Here is a 22,893-nt window from a genome sequence, read left to right as displayed (position 1 = left end):
ATCAGAGTACTCTGTTGTGACAAAAAGTAAAACTTCTTCTGCGTTCGTGGACTGCAACTCCCACGTTCAATCGTATACACACGAGTGGGCTTTTACGTGTATGACCGTTTTTACCCTGCCATATAGGCAGCCATACTCCACTTTCGGGGGTGTGCATGCTGGGAATGTTCTTGTTTCCATAACCCACCGAACACTGACATGGATTACAGGATCTTTAACGTGCGTATTTGATCTTCTGCTTGCATATACACACGAAGGGGGTTCAGGCACTAGCAGGTCTGCACATATGTTGACCTGGGAGATCGTAAAAATCTCCACCCTTTACTCACCAGGCGCCGTCACCGTGATTCGAACCCGGGACCCTCAGATTGAGGGTCCAACGCTTTAACTACTCGGCTATTGCACCCCTCAAAAAGTAAAACAATACAGTTCAGTTCAGATACTCAAGGAGGCTTCACTGCGTTTGGACAAACCCTTATACACTACACCACATCAGCTAAGTAGATGCCTGACCAGCAGTGTAACCAAATGCGCTTACTCAGGACTTAAGAAAAAGCAAAAAGCAAAAAAAAAAAAAGCATAAATATGTAAATGGATACATTGTTAAATTAATGAATAAATAAATAAATGAACAAGTAAACAAATAAATGAATAACACATAAAAAAAAGTAAGCAGACTGATAATGAAATAAAACAGAATACAGGAAAAAATTTTTGTTTTTAATGAAGAATGAATAAATAAATAAATAAAGATACAAAATAAAAAGGCAATAATGATAATAAATGAATAAACAAATAAGAAAATAAATGCAGACATACAGACACACCCACCCACCCACACACATGCACAACAGATATGCAACAAATATGCAGTAAAACAATGTAGTACGCTGCAAAACAACCATTGTGGTTGCCTGTGTGGCACACACACAAACAGCACCTTGATCACCACCACTTTCTCAGTGTCATGGAAACGTTTCTTGAAAGATGCCCACACCTGATGAACGATTGGCAGCAACTCATCTGAAAATGTACACATACACACATCCATACACACACACACACACACACACACGAACCAGTCAACTGATGCTGAAAGATGACATGTACCTACAAATCAGATTGGGAAAATTTGTTTATGAATGTTGCTCCAACTGATGATGTTAATTATTTACTTATCTATTTGTGTCTTATAAACATTACGGTTTCATGAAAATAAAATATACTCTATTTTATTCTACTCACACACACACACACACATACATACACACACACAACCACACTTCTGTGCACACACTCAAGTCACCAAGTCACACACTCATGCATGAGTGTGCATTAATGTGCTTGAACATGTGTAAGTGTATGCTTGGTAGTTTGTTTGGGTATTTTTATTGTTGTTGTTGTTGCTGCAAAAACTGCATGAAAAAAGGCGAGGAGAAAGACACACAGACAATATCACAACACCAAGAGCCTCACTCTCAAAATCAGCAAGGTCAACACATCCTTGACCTATGATGTCCAAGGCCAACAGGGTCAACCGAGGGTCACTGGACGACACAATGTGTTTCGCCCTCAGCAACACCTAAAAAAAAAAAAAAAAAAGAATGAATAAAAAAAGTATCAGAAAGTGAATCATATTTTGACAGTCCCTGATAAATAAGGGGAGACTGGGGGGGTGGGGAGGGCAGCAGAAGAAGAAGAAAATAAGCCATGCTCATCCTATTTGATAACTCACCCTCTTGTTTATCGAACAGCTTATATTTTATGAAGCCCATTTAGCATTTCCCTTTAACTCACTCGGGACGACAAGTTTTCTCCCTTGCTTTTCCCCACAGACGGCCCATTTGTAAGGGTTTGGAAAAAAATTACAAAAATTACAAAATACTGTGTAAGAAAATGAAACTTTCAGAACTGGTTTATTACGTGTTGAGCTAGTACATATAAAATAATCAAATTTCTCATCTTATTTTTACAGTTTTGCCATATGTAGAAAATACTGCCAATTTTTCACCCCGAATCACCATACCCATGCTCGCTTTCTGCATTAAATTCGCTTTCTTCTTCATCATCATCCACCTCTTCAATGTCCGACCCTTCAGTTTGTAGCATTTCAAGTACTTCGGCAACCCTAAAACATTGCCGTCGCTGCCTTGTTCGCTTCACAACATTCTGAGAAGAGCCTGCTTTGCTAACAGGCTGGTACGCGAGCAGACGACCGGTCAGTGACTTTGTCAGCGTGTGTGTGAGACAGGCCACACATGTCGGGCTGACCAATCATACGGTTCGATTGTGGAGTGACCCAGAATAGCACACTCTGCTTGGCTAATCACAAAATCACGTGTACAGCGCGCGATGGAATTTTACTTTCGAAGAATGCTATTCCATTCCTTCGTCCGAATCTGAATACATTTTGTGTAGGAATGCGTGAGCATTCCTTCGTCCGGAGAGAGTTAAAAAAAAAAAAAAAAAAAAAAAAGATTTTCCCTTAACGGTAATTATATTCATCTAAAATATTCATCTTTCATTCCATCCTCAATCTTCCATGTAACCCCCCCCCCCCCCAACCCCTCCCAACTCACCACTGAACTCCCCTCTCTTGACCTACCTTATTTATTTATTTATTTTTGAAATAATAACAACATTCAAATAAGAAAATAAATAATTCCACAAAATGTCCACAATCACCACTACCAGTGATGGGACAGCAAACAACTTCTTCCTCCTCCCAACTCACCTCCTTGACGGCTTTCACGTGCAAGGGCGGTTCCTTGGTCTCCTCCTCCCCATCCTCCTCTCTCCCTTTCCCCTCCTCCTCCACCGCCTTCCTCTTCTCCTCGTCCATTTTGGCGATGTAGTCCTGGATGTTGTCGGGATCTTCTGGTTCTGGATCGGCTTCAAAGTTCTCTGCCTCCAGCTGAAGCCGCCTCCTCTCCAGCAGAAAGTGGACCAGCTCCTGAGGGTTCAGCCCGCGGCCTGACTTCTGTGCCGGTGGTGATCCCTGGGGCGTGTTCTGTGGCGCCACACCACAGCCAAGTTTCATTAATCGACGGATATGGATACTTATAAATCCCCTATCCATGGTCAGAGACCAAGCTCTAAGCACTTTACAAACTAGGGGTCATTTACACAACAGGTTGCCAGCCTGGGTAGAGCTGACTGATGGCTGCCATTCGGCGCTCATCATTCATTTCCTGTGTTATTCAATCAGGTTTCAGGCATGCACACATACACACTCAGACAGGCATGTAACATTTCATGTGTACGACCGTTTCGTATATTCACCCCGCCATGTAGGCAGCCATGCTCCGTTTTCAGGGGTGTGCATTCTGGGTATATTCTTGTTTTCACAACCCACAGAACGCTGACATGGATTACAGGCTCTTTAACATGTGTTTTTGATTTGCATGCGTTTACACATGAAGGTGGTTCAGGCACAAGCAGGTCTGCAAATATGCTGACTTAGGAGATCAGAAAAATCTCCACACTTTACCCACCAGGTGCCGTTACCAAGATTCAAACCCAGGACTCTCAGATTGAAAGTCCAATGTTTTAACCACTCGGCTGTTGCACCCATCATACATATTGCGCCTGGTTATACAGCAGCACTTGGTATTCACTGATGGATTGGGAGGACAGACTGATACACAGACAGAATGGTTGTGGGTGGATGTGGTACTACACCCAGTACCAGGTTATACAACACTTGATATTTACTGAAGGATGGATGGATGGATGAGTGGATAGACGGACAAATGGCTGGATGGATGAATGGTTGGGTGAGTAAGCGAGTCTGTTAATGAAGAATAAATACATGCATGAAAGATAATTATGATTAGATTATTAAAGAGTAAATGAATGTAAGAATGGATGGGTGAGTGCATAAATTTATAAAGCAGTCACTACTTTATAAGAATTTTAAAAACAAATATAAACAAAATGTACTATGTCTCACAGCCAATGTAAGGTAAAGCTGAACAGCCCCCGATATTTTTGACTCACTTGTGTAAACAAAGTGAGACTATGTTTTAACCCAGTGTTTGGTTGTGTGTGTGTGTGTGTGTGTGTGTGTGTGTGTGTGTGTGTCCGTGGTAAACTTTAACATTGACATTTTCTCTGCAAATACTTTGTCAGTTGACACCAAATTAGGCATAAAAATAGGAAAAATTCAGTTCTTTCAAGTCATCTTGTTTAAAAACAATATTGCACCTCTAGGATGGGCACAAAAAATAAAAAATGAAGCCTAATTATATGCAAACTGCATTTACTGTTATATTTATATTTTTTGTATTCTCTAAACTTGGCACTTTGATCTGATATTCTGACCCAACAACAAGAGCAGTCATTATTATCATTTTCTGTTCAAACAGGAACTTCTTTTGCTCAGCATGGAAGTTTTATTTATTTTGCAAACGTTTTGGTACAGATGGTAAAAAAGGGAAATTACTCTGTAATTAATGCTAGGGGACTTAATTTGCTTTAAACTGATCTTTCTCATCTTAAACATTACATTTTGAAATTATACTCAATACATAAGAAGCTGGGTTGTTTTTTTTTAAGTGTATCACAAGTGAGTCTTGAAGGCCTTGCCTCTCTTGTTTTGTTTGAAACAATTTTACACTGCTAAGCAGACTGCCTATTTTGTTACTGTTTCTGAAATGTTCTGAGGATTGAACGTCACAAAAGAACAATGTGATACCTGATGAGCATGAACACTTACAGGGCTGACATGAATGCTACAAAGGCAGTGTGAATACAACAAAACAAACGTACACTGGACAGGTGTGAATACTACATGACGGATATAAGCACTACACAGCACTGTAGCCACTGTTATGAAGTGGAGCGTTGTCCTAGGGGTAACACGTCCACCAGAGAAGCGAGAGAATCTGAGCACACTGGTTCAAATCCCACACTCACCAGTACTTTCTTCCCCTCCTCTTGACCTTGTGTGGTTGACGCTAGCCATTTGGTTGTAATGATAAATGGAGGTCCCATAATGTGCAGTATGCACTAAGCTCACATAGAAGAACCCATGGCAATAAGAGGGTAGTCCTTGGCAAAATTATGAAAAAAAAAAATAGACAGGTGGTGGAGCTGCACTGCAGCAACATGTTTTATAGGGTGGAGAGCTGCCTGAACTGCACACGGAGAAATCCTGTGTGACAAAATGCAATACAGCACACTACAATACTGCATCACAGGTATAACACCACAAAACACTGTCTCCACTCCTGCCTAATGGAAGGCAGCAGTCTGACTACTCAAGCAATCCATTTTCACCGGCCAAGAAGCAGGGTTTGGGGGTAGGCAGGGGTGTGGTGCGGTGGAGAGGGGCCTGGAGGGGGGGGGGAGGGTGGAGTATTGTCAGCCACAGCACCTGGGAGGTGGCTGGGTGTTCTCACCTGGGGAGGGAACCAGCGGGCCACGGCCAGGGTCAGGTGATGCAGGACAGGTAGGAAGGCGACCGCCTGGTCCGTGTGGTGCTGGTCCAGGGTGTCCATGATCTGTCATACACACACACACACACGCTAGTCTGAAGTGTAGCGTAGTGTAGTGTGGTGTAGTGTGGTGTGGTGTGGTGTGGTGTGGTGTAGTGTAGTGTAGTGCCATAATGTTGTGTAGTGTAGTGTGGTGTGGTGTAGTGTGGTGTGGTGTGGTGTGGTGTAGTGTAGTGTGGTGTGGTGTGGTGTAGTGTAGTGTGGTGTGGTGTAGTGTAGTGTAGTGTAGTGTAGTGTAGTGTGGTGTAGTGTAGTGTGGTGTGGTGTAGTGTAGTGTGGCATAGTGTAGTGTGGTGTGGCGTAGTGTGGTGTGGCATAGTGTAGTGTAGTGCCATAATGTTGTGTGGTGTAGTGTAGTGTGGTGTAGTGTAGTGTGGTGTGGCGTAGTGTAGTGTGGTGTTGGGTAGTGAGAAGCGTTGCGCAGCGTTGTGCAGGCAGAGTATGAAATGCAATGTACAGTAGAGCAGTGTAGCATAACGTAGTGTAGTGTCGAGTTCACAGAAATGTACTGAGAAATGTAGTGTAGTGTAGTGTAGTGTAGTGTATAGTACAGCAGAGCATAGCATAGCATTGTGTATATAATGTAGTGTGGTGTGTGTGTGATGTAGTGTAGAGGAGTGTATGTCAAATAGTGTAGTATTGTGTATGTAACCCAGATTAATGTAAAGTAGCAAAGCAAAGAGTAGTGTAGTGTATTGTAGTGTAGTGTATTGCAGTGTAGCACAACGTAGTGCAGTGTAATGTAATGTAGTGTAGTGTAGTGAGAAGCATAGTACAACATTGTGCATGTAATGCAGAGTATAAAATGCAATGTATAGTAGAGCAGTGTTGCATACCATAGTGTGGTGCTGTGTACTGAGAAATACAGTGTAGTGCAGTGTGAGTGTAGTACAACTGGCCCTTATCAAAGCATTTTACATGTCAAAACCAAAAGCACACACACACACACACACACACACACATATATATATATATATATATATATATATATATATATATACACACACACACTTCACTGAAAAAATACATGAACAGATATCAATATATCCTATAAAAAAAAAACAACAACAACAAAAACAAAGCCTATCTTCTTCTTCTTCTTTGTTCGTGGGCTGCAACTCCTGCGTTCACTCGCATGTACACGAGTGGGCTTTTACATGTATGACCATTTTTACCCTGCCATGTAGGCAGCCACACTCCGTCTATCAAAACACAGAAAGAAAATGTGCTTGGAAATTCACAGTCCACAGGCATGTATATGTGCACTCACGTACACCTCTCTCTATCTCTTTGTTTCCAGTGCCAAACAAAAGCAACACAACACTCCTTCCCCCCGGCACATACCTGCAGTACACTGTCCCACACCAGGGGCAGAATGTCCGTGGCACACAACTGCAGCATCACCGACAGGACAGAGGGAGCCCTTGGGTGACGCTCAAAATGCCACAGTCGCAAAGATATGGACGTGACAATGTAGTCTGCGTTGGACTGAAGTAACTCATCCACACTTCTGCACATCAAACAGAAATTATACTGGAAATTTTGATTTTAGAAAATTATACCAGTTAAGCACACCACACAGAAATAACACTGGAAAATGATTACACAGATTCAGAACAATTCGGTTAACCAAACAGAAATGACAATGGGAACTGAAAGTAGGAAGATCATAACAGCCTGGCACACTAAACACAAATAACACTGGAAACTGACAACAGAAAATCATACCAATTTGGTACACCGAAGCACCGAAGACCAGCTGGTGTACCTTGCACAGGAGATAGAGACTGCCTTTCAAGAAAAGAAGAAGGTGCTTGCAGTCTTCGTGGACCTAACCAAGGCCTTCGACAAGGTCTGGAAGGCAGGACTTCTCCTGAAGCTCCTCAACAAGAAAGTGGAAGGGAAGATGTACCGCTGGATCCAGGATTTCCTCCAACACCGCAGGGCAAGGGTAAAACTCGACGGAAAAACCAGCCATCGGGTCACTCTACAGCAAGGTGTGCCGCAAGGAGGAGTCATTTCCCCTACACTTTCCCCATCTTCATCGACGACATCGCTGAGAAGATCTCCAAGCATGTCTCCAGAGCCCTCCACGCTGATGACTTTGCTGCCTGGAGTGCTGCGGAATACCTCACGTCCGCCAGCCACAGAATGCAGGAAGCACTCAACCACGTGGGAACATGGGCCTCTGCCTGGGGAGTAGACATCAACACCACCAAGACAGTCTCAGCAATCTTCTCGCTGTCACCGATGTCAGAAACCTCCCACCTCAAACTGAACGGAAAGCAGTTGAAACAGGATGACACGCCATTGTACCTGGGTGTGAAGCTCGACAAGCGATTGACATGGAACCCCCATCTCAAGGACATCGAGAGACGAGCAACCAGAAAACTGGCCATCCTGAAAAAACTCGCCGGGACCTCTTGGGGTGCCAACAGCAGCATACTGCAGAGGGTGTACACTGGAACTGTCAGGCCAACCCTGGAGTATGGCAGCACTGCCTGGGCCACGGCATCAGCAACCAACACAAGCCGCCTGAGCAAAGTTCAGAACGCAGGGCTACGGCTGATCACTGGCGGGATAAAGACGACTCCAGTTCAGGCGATGGAGAAACACACAGGCCTCCACCCACTCGAAGATAGACGAGAGGAAAAAGTCTTCATCCACAGCGAGAAGCTCCTGCGCATGCCAACTCACCCAATGCACGAAAAACTGAAGCACCCAACAAAGAACAGACTGAAGCGGACCAGCTTCAACCACCTCTCCAAGGCCCTGCACCGCCAACATGAAGACCTGCTGCCCTCGTCCCCTGCCGAGATGGAAACACTCCCCGACTTCGAGGAACCGGCCGACCAACTGGAAGGAGTCTCAATCATCACAAAAGTCCCTGGCATCGACCAAAAGGACTGCCAAGCCCCTCCCCTGCTGAAAGCTCTGACATTGGAGATGATTGAGACTCGGTACAACCCCAGCGAATGGACGCACGTCTTCACAGACGGATCCTCGGAGGGAGCGGTGAAGAATGGAGGAGCAGGCATCTTCATCAGGCACACAGATGGAAGACTGACCCCTGGAGCCTTCCCCACAGGAAGAATCTCCTCGATCTACAGAGCGGAGACAGCAGCACTACTCCATGCTGCACAAGGCCTCAGGACGTCAGTCAACCCACCACCAAAGATAGCCTTCTTCACTGACTGCAGATCTCTCCTGCAGGGACTCCAGTCAACCAGAAACAAACAGCAGCTGACAAACATCAAAGCAGCCCTTCATGACCTTTCAAAACGGTCGACTGTCACTGTTCAGTGGGTTCCTTCTCACTGTGGGGTCACGGGGAATGAAAAGGCCGATGCTCTCTCCAAGGCAGGCAGCAAAATGAAATAGTTCAGCCACCCTGTGACCTACAGAGAGGCCAGGACCATCATCCACAACCGTTACCAGAACCAGTGGAAGAGAAGGCTGGGTGCAAACAGTGGTGTCGATCCAATCCACCAGCTCCAGAGACACCAGCAGACAGTCCTCTTCAGACTGAGAACTGGCCACTGCCGACTACTGAGTCACCTTCACCGTATGAAGATCGCCCACACTGATGAGTGTCCATGTGGCACTGGACCCCAGACCCCTGAACACATCCTCCAACACTGCCCAACCCATGAAGCTCTACGGCGTCAAACCTGGCCAGGGGGCACAGAGCTACAGGCGCAGCTTTGGGGAGACCGCCACGACCTGGAGAAGACCGTGGGTTACATCGTGGCGACAGGGGTGACCGTCTGACGCAGCCAAAACATCGAACGCAGAAGAAGAAGAAGGTACACCAAACAGAAATGACAATGGAAACTGATAGCAGAAAATCATACCAATTTGGTACACCAAACAGAAATGACAATGGAAACTGATAGCAGAAAATCATACCAATTTGGTACATGGAAACTGAAATTAGAACACCAGAACAGCCCGGATCATCTGACAGAAATGTCACTGGAAAATAATAGAAGAGAACTGGAACGCTCAGAATCAAAGATTCTAAGTGCATTTTACCCCTTACATTCTAGAAAAGGCAATAACATTGTTACCAACAGACGTCTAAGAAACATCCTGAACATCAGATGGCCAGAGGTTGTCTCCAATGAAGAACTTTGGAACATGACAAAACAGGCCCCACTGGAGACGGAAATCAAGAAACGGAAATGGGGATGGATAGGCCATACACTACGCAAGCCTGCAACAAACATCACAAGACAGGCTCTTGATTGGAACCCACAGGGGAAAAGGAAAGTTGGCCGTCCGAAGCAGACCTGGCGGAGAAGCATTGAGGCAGAGACAAGGGCGGCCGGAATGACGTGGGCCGAACTGAAGAGGACCAGCCAGAGCCGGGTGCGTTGGAGGAGTGTTGTTGCGGCCCTATGTTCCCCACGGAATCAAGAGGAATAACAACAATAACATTGTTCCTGGGAGACATAACAGTCTTCACTGCAAATGAGTCAAAAGAAAGGCACCGAAGGAAAAAAAACAACAACTGTAAATATTAATGACAGCCATGATAATCAGCACAGGTCAAAGCACATTAATATTCTGCTTCAGCTGTGGAGATTCACAAAATAATCCTTACCTTTCTATCCCATTCAATCCCAATGTCCTCTTCCAGCCTGCCTCTGTTGATTCCAAACTTCACCTTTCTCTTCATCCCACACAGTCCAAAAAAAACACATTTCCAGTCTCCAAATTCAGCCCCAAATTTCTCTTCATTTTGTCCCTTTCACTTTCACTTCTTTTCATCCCATTCAGCGTTAACCTTTTATCTATTTTCTGTCCCTTTCAACGAAAAACTTAACGTTTCTTTCTACCCAAATTAAACATAATTTAGTTAAACTTCTCCCGTGCTATAACCACCCATAGAAAAAAAAAGCAAAACAACAGAAAGTGACACAGGCAGAGTTACTAAATGACAAACACAAGAAGCCATGTAGCAGAACGAGACACAGGTGGTGTCACCAGTAACCACTAGCATGTCTATGAAGCAGACAGTGAAGTTGACTGTTGTTATTTACAAGCAAACAGAGTAAGGTGTGCAGTAGACAGTCAGGCGGGGAATACCACTTCGCACTAATCACTGTCAAAAAACACACAGCAAAGGAGAGAAGCAGCTTCACTTACTGATACATATATACAATAGGAAATACCACTAAACACTGTCAAAAGCCACATGGCAGAAAAATGACAGAAGCGGTGTCACTAACTAATAACGACAACCACTTAACACTGTCAAAAACTCAAGACAGAAACATGACAGAAGCAGTGTCACTAACTAATAATGACAACCACTAAACACTGTCAAAAACTCAAGACAGAAACATGACAGAAGCAGTGTCACTAACTAATAATGACAACCACTTAACACTGTCAAAAACTACAAGACAAAAAAATGACAGAAGCAGTGTCACTAACTAATAACGACAACCACTTAACATTGTCAAAAACTCAAGACAAAAAAATGACAGAAGCAGTGTCACTAACTAATAATGACAACCACTTAACACTGTCAAAAACTCAAGACAGAAAAATGATAGAAGCAGTGTCACTAACTAATAACGACAACCACTAAACACTGTCAAAAACTCAACACTGTCAAAAACTCAAGACAGAAACATGACAGAAGCAGTGTCACTAACTTATAACGACAACCACTTTACACTGTCAAAAACTCAAGACAGAAACATGACAGAAGCAGTGTCACTAACTAATAACGACAACCACTAAACACTGTCAAAAACTCCAGACAGAAACATGACAGAAGCAGTGTCACTAACTAATAATGACAACCACTAAACACTGTCAAAAACTCAAGACAGAAACATGACAGAAGCAGTGTCACTAACTAATAACGACAACCACTTAACACTGTCAAAAACTCATGACAGAAACATGACGGAAGCAGTGTCACTAACTAATAACGACAACCACATAACACTGTCAAAAACTACAAGACAAAAAAATGACAGAAGCAGTGTCACTAACTAATAATGACAACCACTTAACACTGTCAAAAACTACACGACAGAAACATGACAGGAGCAGTGTCACTAATAACGACAACCACATAACACTGTCAAAAACTATACGACAGAAACATGACAGGAGCAGTGTCACTAATAACGACAACCACTTAACACTGTCAAAAACTCAAGACAGAAACATGATAGAAGCAGTGTCACTAACTAATAACGACAACCACTTAACACTGTCAAAAGCTCCAGACAGAAAAATGACAGAAGCGGTGTCACTAACTAATAATGACAACCACTTAACACTGTCAAAAACTCAAGACAGAAACATGACAGAAGCAGTGTCACTAACTAATAACGACAACCACTTTACACTGTCAAAAACTCAAGACAGAAACATGACAGGAGCAGTGTCACTAACTAATAATGACAACCACTTAACACTGTCAAAAACTCAAGACAGAAACATGACAGAAGCAGTGTCACTAACTAATAACGACAACCACTTAACACTGTCAAAAACTCAAGACAGAAACATGACAGGAGCAGTGTCACTAATAACGACAACCACTTAACACTGTCAAAAACTCAAGACAGAAACATGACAGGAGCAGTGTCACTAATAATGACAACCACTTAACACTGTCAAAAACTCAAGACAGAAACATGACAGGAGCAGTGTCACTAACTAATAACGACAACCACTTAACATTGTCAAAAACTCAAGACAAAAAAATGACAGAAGCAGTGTCACTAACTAATAATGACAACCACTTAACACTGTCAAAAACTCAAGACAGAAACATGATAGAAGCAGTGTCACTAACTAATAACGACAACCACTTAACATTGTCAAAAACTCAAGACAAAAAAATGACAGAAGCAGTGTCACTAACTAATAACGACAACCACTTAACACTGTCAAAAACTCAAGACAGAAACATGACAGGAGCAGTGTCACTAATAACGACAACCACTTAACACTGTCAAAAACTCAAGACAGAAAACATGACAGAAGCAGTGTCACTAACTAATAATGACAACCACTAAACACTGTCAAAAACTCAAGACAGAAACATGACAGAAGCAGTGTCACTAACTAATAACGACAACCACTTTACACTGTCAAAAACTCAAGACAGAAACATGACAGAAGCAGTGTCACTAACTAATAACGACAACCACTTAACACTGTCAAAAACTACACGACAGAAACATGACAGAAGCAGTGTCACTAACTAATAACGACAACCACTTAACACTGTCAAAAACTACATGACAGAAACATGACAGGAGCAGTGTCACTAATAACGACAACCACTTAACACTGTCAAAAACTACATGACAGAAACATGACAGGAGCAGTGTCACTAATAACGACAACCACTTAACACTGTCAAAAACTCAAGACAGAAACATGATAGAAGCAGTGTCACTAACTAATAACGACAACCACTTAACACTGTCAAAAGCTCCAGACAGAAAAATGACAGAAGCGGTGTCACTAACTAATAATGACAACCACTTAACACTGTCAAAAACTACAAGACAGAAAAATGACAGAAGCAGTGTCACTAACTAATAACGACAACCACTTTACACTGTCAAAAACTCAAGACAGAAACATGACAGGAGCAGTGTCACTAACTAATAATGACAACCACTTAACACTGTCAAAAACTACACGACAGAAACATGACAGAAGCAGTGTCACTAATAACGACAACCACTTAACACTGTCAAAAACTACACGACAGAAAAATGACAGAAGCAGTGTCACTAACTAATAATGACAACCACTTTACACTGTCAAAAAGTACAGACAGAAACATGACAGAAGCAGTGTCACTAACTAATAATGACAACCACTAAACACTGTCAAAAGCTCCAGACAGAAAAATGACAGAAGCGGTGTCACTAACTAATAACGACAACCACTTAACATTGTCAAAAACTCAAGACAAAAAAATGACAGAAGCAGTGTCACTAACTAATAATGACAACCACTTAACACTGTCAAAAACTACACGACAGAAACATGACAGAAGCAGTGTCACTAATAACGACAACCACATAACACTGTCAAAAACTATACGACAGAAACATGACAGAAGCAGTGTCACTAATAACGACAACCACATAACACTGTCAAAAACTATACGACAGAAACATGACAGGAGCAGTGTCAATAATAACGACAACCATTTAACACTGAAAAAAACCCCACAAAGCAGAAGTATCAGAGAAGCAGTATCATTCACTGATCACAACAACAGGGAATACCACTTAACACTAAAAAAGATCCATACAGCAAAGATAAAGAGATGCAGTATCACTTACTGATAACCATAACATGGAGTACCAGCAACCACTGAACACTGCCAAAAACCACAAGGCAGAAGAAACAGATGCAGCATCACTTACTGACAACCACAACAGTGAACACCACTAACCACTAAACACCACCAAAACTCACAAGGCAGATGAAAGACAGAATCAGTGTCACTAACTGATGATGACAACACAGATTACCACTTAAGGCCAGACACGGTAGTGAAATTTTGACCCAAATCATGATTTTTTGTGATTTTCGTTTTTTCGCATAATTTGCTTCTTCAACATCTAATCTTTATAGTCCGTTTCACCTGGGTACTATATTCAGTTAAATAAAGCTTTAAACAGCATCAACATGTGTGATTTCTTGTGAGTACAAGCACATCTCTTTCTTTTCCTGTTTTCTCAGTTTTGTGTTTTGTCCTCGTAATACCATTTTTCAAAATGCTAATGCTCAAAAACTTTAAAAGATAGCATGTTCAAACTTAGTACTTTCTTTCTTTATGTATTCATCTTTATTATAGTGCAGTGGTTTATACAGTACTAGCAAAAGAATGAATATGCACTCCACGGCGGCACAAGGCAGCCCTTTTAGTTTTGGCGCGAAGCGGAGGGGAGAGGGATGAACAGCGAGCGAGCGCGAAACGTTGGAAAGGTGATAGCCTGGACAGACAGGCAGGCAGTATATGGGGCAGCGCTCTGGCGCACCACTAACTTCGCGCTATTCTTTGCGGAGCGCATGTTACACGGGCAGTGTGTACAGCTGTGAACAGCTTCGCTGCTGCTGATAAACTGTCAGAAACAGGGTTATGTGCTTTTAAAAAATAATACTCTATGTCAGAATGCAACAAGAAGGGCGCTATGGGTGTGAATGGATGTGTGATTTTCTGACAAATTTAACGATACCAAACATGAGCAGGTTTAATTTCCTACAGGCAGTGTACAAGCGGTCCAAAAGTTAGCGAGCACACGAACATTCTGTTCGAACTGAGGAACACACACGGAACGTAGTTCAATTTCAACTCCGTGTTGTGTGTGTACATCGTTTTACTTGGAGATAAAACTTGTATCATGATATACATGCATGTCTCCACGATACAACTGGAAGGAAAATATAGCCGATACATTACCTAGAGGTGGCAGACCGCCCCGGAATTAGTATCAGTATTTAACGATCAGCTCCACTGAGAACTGCTGCCAGCCACTTAAGTTTCACACTTCTCTCAACATCACGGGAAGAGAGACGGACAGACAGACATATATATGCAGGGACAGACATACTGAGAAACAGAGGAACGTGTACGGAGAGAGAAAGGGGAGAGGCACAGAGAGAGAGGGAGAGAGACAGACGCAGAGAGAGAGAGAGAGAGAGAGAGAGAGAGACGCACACAGAGAGGGGGGGAGAGATTTTCGCCGACTAGATGTTTTGCGTGTCAGTATGTGTGCCTTTGCTTGCGACATGCATTTGGTCAGTCTAAAAGATACACCTTGACGATACCATGCTTTTAGTAAACGATCACAATGTAACGTACTGACATGCATTTGTAAGTTCTAAATAATAAAATCCATTCCTACCTGAACTTATAAATCCGTATGAACTCCTTGTTTGTAGTTGGTAATCCACTCAGTTGAAGTGTGACACTGACTAAACTCAAACATTTTTTTTCTTTTCTTGTTTTTTCCTTACAATGTGTGTGTGCGGGAGGGAGGGATTCAGGGTGGAGAAAAGAACAGGGCTGAAAATTTCTTTATTCTTTACTTTTTGATTTGTGCCGTGATTCTCCTGCTTGGGGTACGACTTGCTGACGCATGGGGGAGACAATAGTCATGTGCTCTTGCATGATGACACGTAGTTTGTCATCTTGTGACTGCATCCCTAATACTTTCTTTTGAGTGAATTGACGACTGCGTGTGTTGCCTCCCCCCCTTGTTCATTTTTTTGTAGCACTTGATACAAATGCATGTGGGATGTTTGCCCTCTTCATCATTCGAAACATCTAGACCGAAAAAACGAAACAGTTCAGAAGAATACTTGGCACAAAGTCTTGCATTCAACCCCTTATCTTTATCTCTTCTGAGAACCCGCTCACCACACACACGACACATATTATCCAAACATCTCAAGTGTTCACTGAAGGTGTGTTGCCCAGTCAGCAATGCTGCCACTACCGCACCAGATTCCATTTTTGTCGGCACTCACACACACACACTTAGGTCAAATAACTGGATGTAACACAAACACTCGGACAGTGTCTGGTAAATCACACAACACACTTAAAGTTCACATTCACTGGAATCATGTACACAAAAATGACAGCAAACAAAAACCGGTGTGCACGAATATGATTAAATGAAAATCACTTAAACAATACACCTTTCTCTGCTGGAAACATAGGCACAAAGAGCGCGGCGCGCGCTCCCCTCCCCCCCCCCCCCTCCCATCCCAGTGGAATCTAGGTCAGCAGCCGTGCTCCTGACCGCTCACTGAACTCTGAAACTAAATAGCTCTGCTGGAAGTTAAGCGGCACAGCCGTGACTCATTTGAAAAAAATGATGTCAAGGAATTTATACTCATTTCTACAAAAAAATAATAATAAATGTATTTATTCAAATTCCAAAATACCACTGCACTATAATAAATATAATAAAGAACAAATAAATCAAATAAAACAAATAGAAATAACATATCTATAAAGGTACCGAAGTTCTAAGCTTTTAATTTTTTTGTTTGTCGGCCATTTTGGATTCGTTTCCATGGAAACCGTCATGACAAATTGCACAAAATGACCTTTTTAGACATGTTCAGTCCAATATCTTTGCATACCATGTCACAGAAAGCCATAAACTTCAAGTTTATTTCATACATTTTTGTACTACCATGTCTGGCCTGTACAGTAACACTGTCAAAAGCCGTAAGGCAGACCAAAGAAAGAATCAGTGTCATGAACTCATTCTGGACAATGGAACGCTGTGGCGTTCCTGTGGTAAGGCAGCGTTCTGGACGATGGAATGCTATAGCAGTTTCGACAATTAAAATTTTTTCCACGTTTTCCTCACGGGGTAGCATAACAATCGCAGCTACACGGGGCATTGCAAACGTGTTAAGGGTCAAATGGTAAGTATCTTCAAGAGATTCCGTAAAAACACACTCGCCAGCAAGCCACTGAGTTCGGCACCCCACATGACAAGCTGATCTGCATACGTTGTTGAATAAAGTATCTGCAGTGAAGAAAGTTACCAGCAAGAAGGTACTGACAGTGACTCAGTTTTTGAGAACAGTGAAGAGGGAGGGCACTGGGCATTTAACAGTCATAAGTCCAGTGCAGAAGAAACAGAGATACTGCATCATTTACTGATAACAACAGGGAATACCATTTAACAGTCATAAGCCCAGTGCAGAAGAAACAGAGATGCAGTATCACTTACTGATAACAACAGGGAATACCATTTAACAGTCATAAGCCCAGTGCAGAAGAAACAGAGATGCAGTATCACTTACTGATAACAACAGGCAGATGCTATGTGGGCCAGAGCCAGGTAAGCAGTGCCGCTGACAGCTGATATTTCGCTGCCCACCTTCTCTGTCACAGGGTACAGAGCCTCTGTCAACTGCAGGCGGAACCGTCGTCCCAACACCTGCACACAGAGAATTCACTGACTCACTCACTCACTCACTGATTCAGGGCACCCAGTGTCAGAACTGAAAAATCCCTATCAAAACTGAGGATTATTGGGATGGGGAGGGTGGGGATCAGGCATTATCCCTCCTCCTCACCCCTACCTAGTCTTTTTTTTAATTTTGTTTTTGATTTAGCCGTACAGATTTATGAAAAGAAAAAAGGCGGAAGGGGGTGGGGGATAAATTCATATCCACTGTCTATGGTTCAACACAGGAAGGCAGGGCGCAATCCTTTCCTGCCATTTTAACTTTTATCAACCAACGTCAGGTATCCATTCACACCTGGGTGGACTAGAGTGAGAATGATTGGAACAAAGTGCCTTTCTCAAGGACACACACAACACCATGCTGGAACGAGGCCTAAAATCCTCATCACTGGTGAACACTGGATCATATGTCCAACATCTTGCTGATTCTGTCTGCCCAGGTGCCCCTTCACAGATCTACTATGTTAAAAACTGTGTGTCATGCAAAAAGCAAAAAAAAAAAAAAAAAAAAAAAAAAAAATCAAAAAGAAACAAAAAGGCCCATATATCATGTATTCATGCATTAAATTCCCCATGCTCTGATCCTCTTAAAAATGAAAAGTTAACAGCTTCTTTTCTTAACAAATCTAGCATCTAGCATACATCATTGATAAAGGAAAGGTTCCAAAGGTCCTATGTATCAGGCAGAATGATACCATATCCAGTTTCATTTGGTTTGCTTTCACAGTTCTTGCCAATGCTTCCTCCCTTCCCCTCAACTTTCATACCTTCCCCAACCCCAAAACACACATATCCAAAAACACATGCACACACATACTTATGCAAAGCCCTAACCACCCCCCCTCCCCTCCCCTCCCCTCCCCACCCCTCTCCACACACATCATACACGGCCCCCACCCCAAAACACACATGAACATACGCGTGTCACACACACACACAACCCCAACCCAAAATACACAAGCCCAACACACATGCACACACATCACAGTGATCACACACAGCCCCAACCTAAAAACACATATGCAAAACACACACACTCCTGTGATACACAAACCCACCCCAAGAACACACACACACACACTCACACACACTCACACACACACACACACACACACACACACAGCTCAAACCCCCAAAACACAAGCCCAACACACATGCATGCACACACATCACACACAGCCCCAACCTAAAAACACAAATGCAAAACACACACACTCTTGTGATACACAAACCCACCCCAAGAACACACAAACACACACACATCACACACAGCTCAAACCCAAAAAACACACATGCCCAACACATATATACAGCCCCAACCCTAAAACACACACACATACACACTTGTAATACACAGCCCCAAAACACACAAGCCAAGCACACATGCATATATACACTCATCATACCAGGCCCCAATCCAAAAACACATGTACACATACAGTATTACACCCATAATGCACTGCCTCAACCCCAAAACACACACACACACACACACATACCTGTTACACACAGCCCCAACCAAAAGACACACACACATACATGTCATACACAACCCTAACCCAAAAGACACACACAAACATGCACACTCACTTACACACAGCCCCCTTCTTGGGCACACACCGCCACTCCCTCCAGGAACACACACATTCATCATACACACCTGGGCACACACTGTCACACCCTTCACACACACTCATCATACACACCTGGGCACACACTGCCACCCCCTCCAGGAACACACACATTCATCATACACACCTGGGCACACACCGCCACCCCCTTCAGGAACACACTGGTCATACACACCTGGGCACACACTGCCACCCCCTCCAGGAACACACTGGTCATACACACCTGGGCACACACCGCCACATCCTCCAGGAACACACACACGTGTCATACACACCTTGTTACACACTGCCATCCCCTTCCAGGAACACACACACTGGTCATACACACCTGGGCACACACTGCCACCCCCTCCAGGAACACACACACTCGTCATACACACCTGGGCACACACTGCCACCCCCTTCAGGAAAACACACACTCGTCATACACACCTGGGCACACACTGCCACCCCCTCCAGGAACACACACACTCGTCATACACACCTGGGCACACACTGCCACCCCCTCCAGGAACACACACACTCGTCATACACACCTGGGCACACACTGCCACCCCCTCCAGGAACACACACACTCGTCATACACACCTGGGCACACACTGCCACCCCCTCCAGGAACACACACACTCGTCATACACACCTGGGCACACACTGCCACCCCCTTCAGGAAAACACACACTCGTCATACACACCTGGGCACACACTGCCACCCCCTCCAGGAACACACACACTCGTCATACACACCTGGGCACACACTGCCACCCCCTCCAGGAACACACACACTGGTCATACACACCTGGGCACACACTGCCACCCCCTCCAGGAACACACACACTGGTCATACACACCTGGGCACACACTGCCAACCCCTTCAGGAACACACACACTTGTCATACACACCTGGGCACACACTGCCACCCCCTCCACGTACACACACACTCGTCATACACACCTGGGCACACACTGCCACCCCCTTCAGGAACACACACACTTGTCATACACACCTGGGCACACACTGCCACCCCCTCCAGGAACACACACACACTCATCATACACACCTGGGCACACACTGCCACCCCCTCCAGGAACACACACACTCGTCATACACACCTGGGCACACACTGCCACCCCCTTCAGGAACAAACACACTGGTCATACACACCTGGGCACACACCACCACCCCCTCCAGGAACACACACACTCGTCATACACACCTGGGCACACACTGCCACCCCCTCCAGGAACACACACACTCGTCATACACACCTGGGCACACACTGCCACCCCCTACAGGAACACACACACACTCGTCATACACACCTGGGCACACACTGCCACCCCCTCCAGGAACACACACACTTGTCATACACACCTGGGCACACACTGCCACCCCCTCCAGGAACACACACACACTGGTCATACACACCTGGGCACACACTGCCACCCCCTTCAGGAACAAACACACTGGTCATACACACCTGGGCACACACCACCACCCCCTCCAGGAACACACACACTCGTCATACACACCTGGGCACACACTGCCACCCGCCACCCCCTCCAGGAACACACACACTCGTCATACACACCTGGGCACACACTGCCACCCCCTTCAGGAAAACACACACTCGTCATACACACCTGGGCACACACTGCCACCCCCTCCAGGAACACACACACTCGTCATACACACCTGGGCACACACTGCCACCCCCTCCAGGAACACACATACTCGTCATACACACCTGGGCACACACTGCCAACCCCTACAGGAACACACACACTCGTCATACACACCTGGGCACACACTGCCATCCCCTCCAGGAACACACACATTTGTCATACACACCTGGGCACACACTGCCACCCCCTCCAGGAACACACACACACTCGTCATACACACCTGGGCACACACTGCCACACCCTCCATGAACAAACAGGTCAGCATGATGGATCTGTTGTGTGATGACATCATCCCAACCTCCGGCTCATTGTCATCTTTCATCACAAACAGCGACAAGGAAGACGGCGATGATGCAGACCAGGATGAAGGTTGAAGGGATTTGTGTGTGGTGTCACACAAACTCATGTTGCTCGTCGACAGATACTCTTCCAGCAACAGTCTGAAAGGTGTGACAGACAACAGCAAGAGAAAACAAAAATCAATAGGGTCAAACATGTTGGGCTATATAAATGCTTTTCAGTTCCTGTGTTATGAAAAATACCCGAATGGTTAATTATCCTCACCAATTTTGCATTTGTTCTGTTTTGCGAGCAAAGGTCACATAAACTTGTGATGCTGCTAATGTCTATTACTAAGTGAAGTCTTTAACACCAAACTCCTTCAAACTCATTCAAGAGTAAAGAACATATTCTTTTCTTCTTCTTTTTTTTTGTAATCAACACATGCACAATTTCATCCCACACTGCATAAGACAGACAACAGTCAATTAATGGTAATTTTCAATGAATAAATCTATCTTAGGACTGTAATTAAGAACAGAAACAAACCTTCAATCAATGAAACAATACCAGGATTTTAATGCATCTTACACCTGGCAGCTCACTGGTAAAGGATTCCACCATGCCTCCGGTCTTCCAGTTCACTGTCAAAGACTCAACAGTACTGCCTAACCAGCAGTTTACAACCAAACAGTCTACAGCATGGGTGGGAGTCACTGATTTTTTTTTTTTGCTGCCCCATCATCTGCGCCGTTTTCAGTGGCATTACTCCCATGCCGCTCATTTAGATTCCCCCATACACGGTCACACCCGGGTTCGTCCGTCGCAGTTCCAATGTCAGCAGTCCACAGGGAACCATCGATGTTAGGTCGCCTGGAGGCCACACACCAGAGGAGACCCTGCACTGCTGCTGAGTCACTTCGGTGGTGTTCAGTGGTGCCTGTTCTGTTTTAACGTACTAAGGACACCACCTACTAAGCCCCCTACTAACGACAATAATGGCTTAGTCGCGGAGCCAGACTGAGTGAGTGTCTCTCCCAGAGTGGAGACCGTCACTGATTTTTGAAATCATGAGAAGTCTGCTGCTTGACTCTAGGGGCCACTTTATCATAGTGTGGGTTCTAACAGTCATCAAAACAAGGTAGAACAAAGGAAAACAAAAACAAAAAAGCACTTTTGAAAAAATTGCCAAAATTACAATATGGAAATCTGTATAATATATAAACACTCTGTTATATATGTTAAATATTATGAACAACATGTGTATCATCTGCTCTCTTTGAACTTTGAAAGAAGAGGGTACAACTGTTATGTGTTATAAGTATCAGTATTCTTAACAACAATGTGCGGCATCTGCTCTGTGTATGAAACAATGAAAACTGACTCAGCATGAATAAAAAGGAGGACTTTCATGAGAGGAGAGGACGTGATGGGAAGATAACAGCTGTAAATAATGCTAGACTTGGGAGGGTGATGTTCACAAGATGGGCTTCTCAACAAAAACATGACATCAATGGCAGATGTTGTGTGAGAAGTCTAACACAAATGGAGGCAACATGTGCAGTACGACAGTAAGACTGTTGTAATTGATTTATACATGCTCATGCATAAACATCTTCAACCCATGCTGCAGTACCTCACAATCTCTTCCAGGCTGTTCTCTCCCTCAGGAGCGCCCTGTTCAGAGGTGTTGTCTCCCCTGTCGGCATGGCCGGAGAGGATGTGGTTGAGGATGAGGACGCAGGGCAGGTGGTGGGTGGAGCTCTCTCTGTACACCTCCATCACACTCTCCACCATCACCCG

At 44.2% G+C, this 22,893-nt stretch overlaps 1 protein-coding gene across 1 annotated transcript in view; it reads right to left on the bottom strand.

Moving 5' to 3' along the window:
• Positions 1-22,893, bottom strand: part of LOC143287673 (TELO2-interacting protein 1 homolog) — a 56,822-nt gene that overhangs the window by 6,778 nt on the left and 27,151 nt on the right. The window contains exons 13-20 of the mRNA XM_076595853.1: positions 22,727-22,893; positions 21,032-21,251; positions 17,331-17,467; positions 6,843-7,008; positions 5,403-5,504; positions 2,735-3,010; positions 1,477-1,582; positions 941-1,023 (exon numbers count right to left, since the gene is read on the bottom strand). The exon at positions 22,727-22,893 is cut by the window's right edge and continues 8 nt beyond it. Of these exons, the coding sequence (XP_076451968.1) occupies positions 941-1,023; positions 1,477-1,582; positions 2,735-3,010; positions 5,403-5,504; positions 6,843-7,008; positions 17,331-17,467; positions 21,032-21,251; positions 22,727-22,893 (1,257 nt within the window). The remainder of the gene's footprint in view (positions 1-940; positions 1,024-1,476; positions 1,583-2,734; positions 3,011-5,402; positions 5,505-6,842; positions 7,009-17,330; positions 17,468-21,031; positions 21,252-22,726) is intronic.

The sequence above is a fragment of the Babylonia areolata genome, chromosome 11 (genome assembly GCF_041734735.1).
Source record: "Babylonia areolata isolate BAREFJ2019XMU chromosome 11, ASM4173473v1, whole genome shotgun sequence".
Classification (NCBI taxonomy): domain Eukaryota; kingdom Metazoa; phylum Mollusca; class Gastropoda; order Neogastropoda; family Buccinidae; genus Babylonia; species Babylonia areolata.
This window is presented reverse-complemented; position numbering and strand designations above follow the sequence as displayed.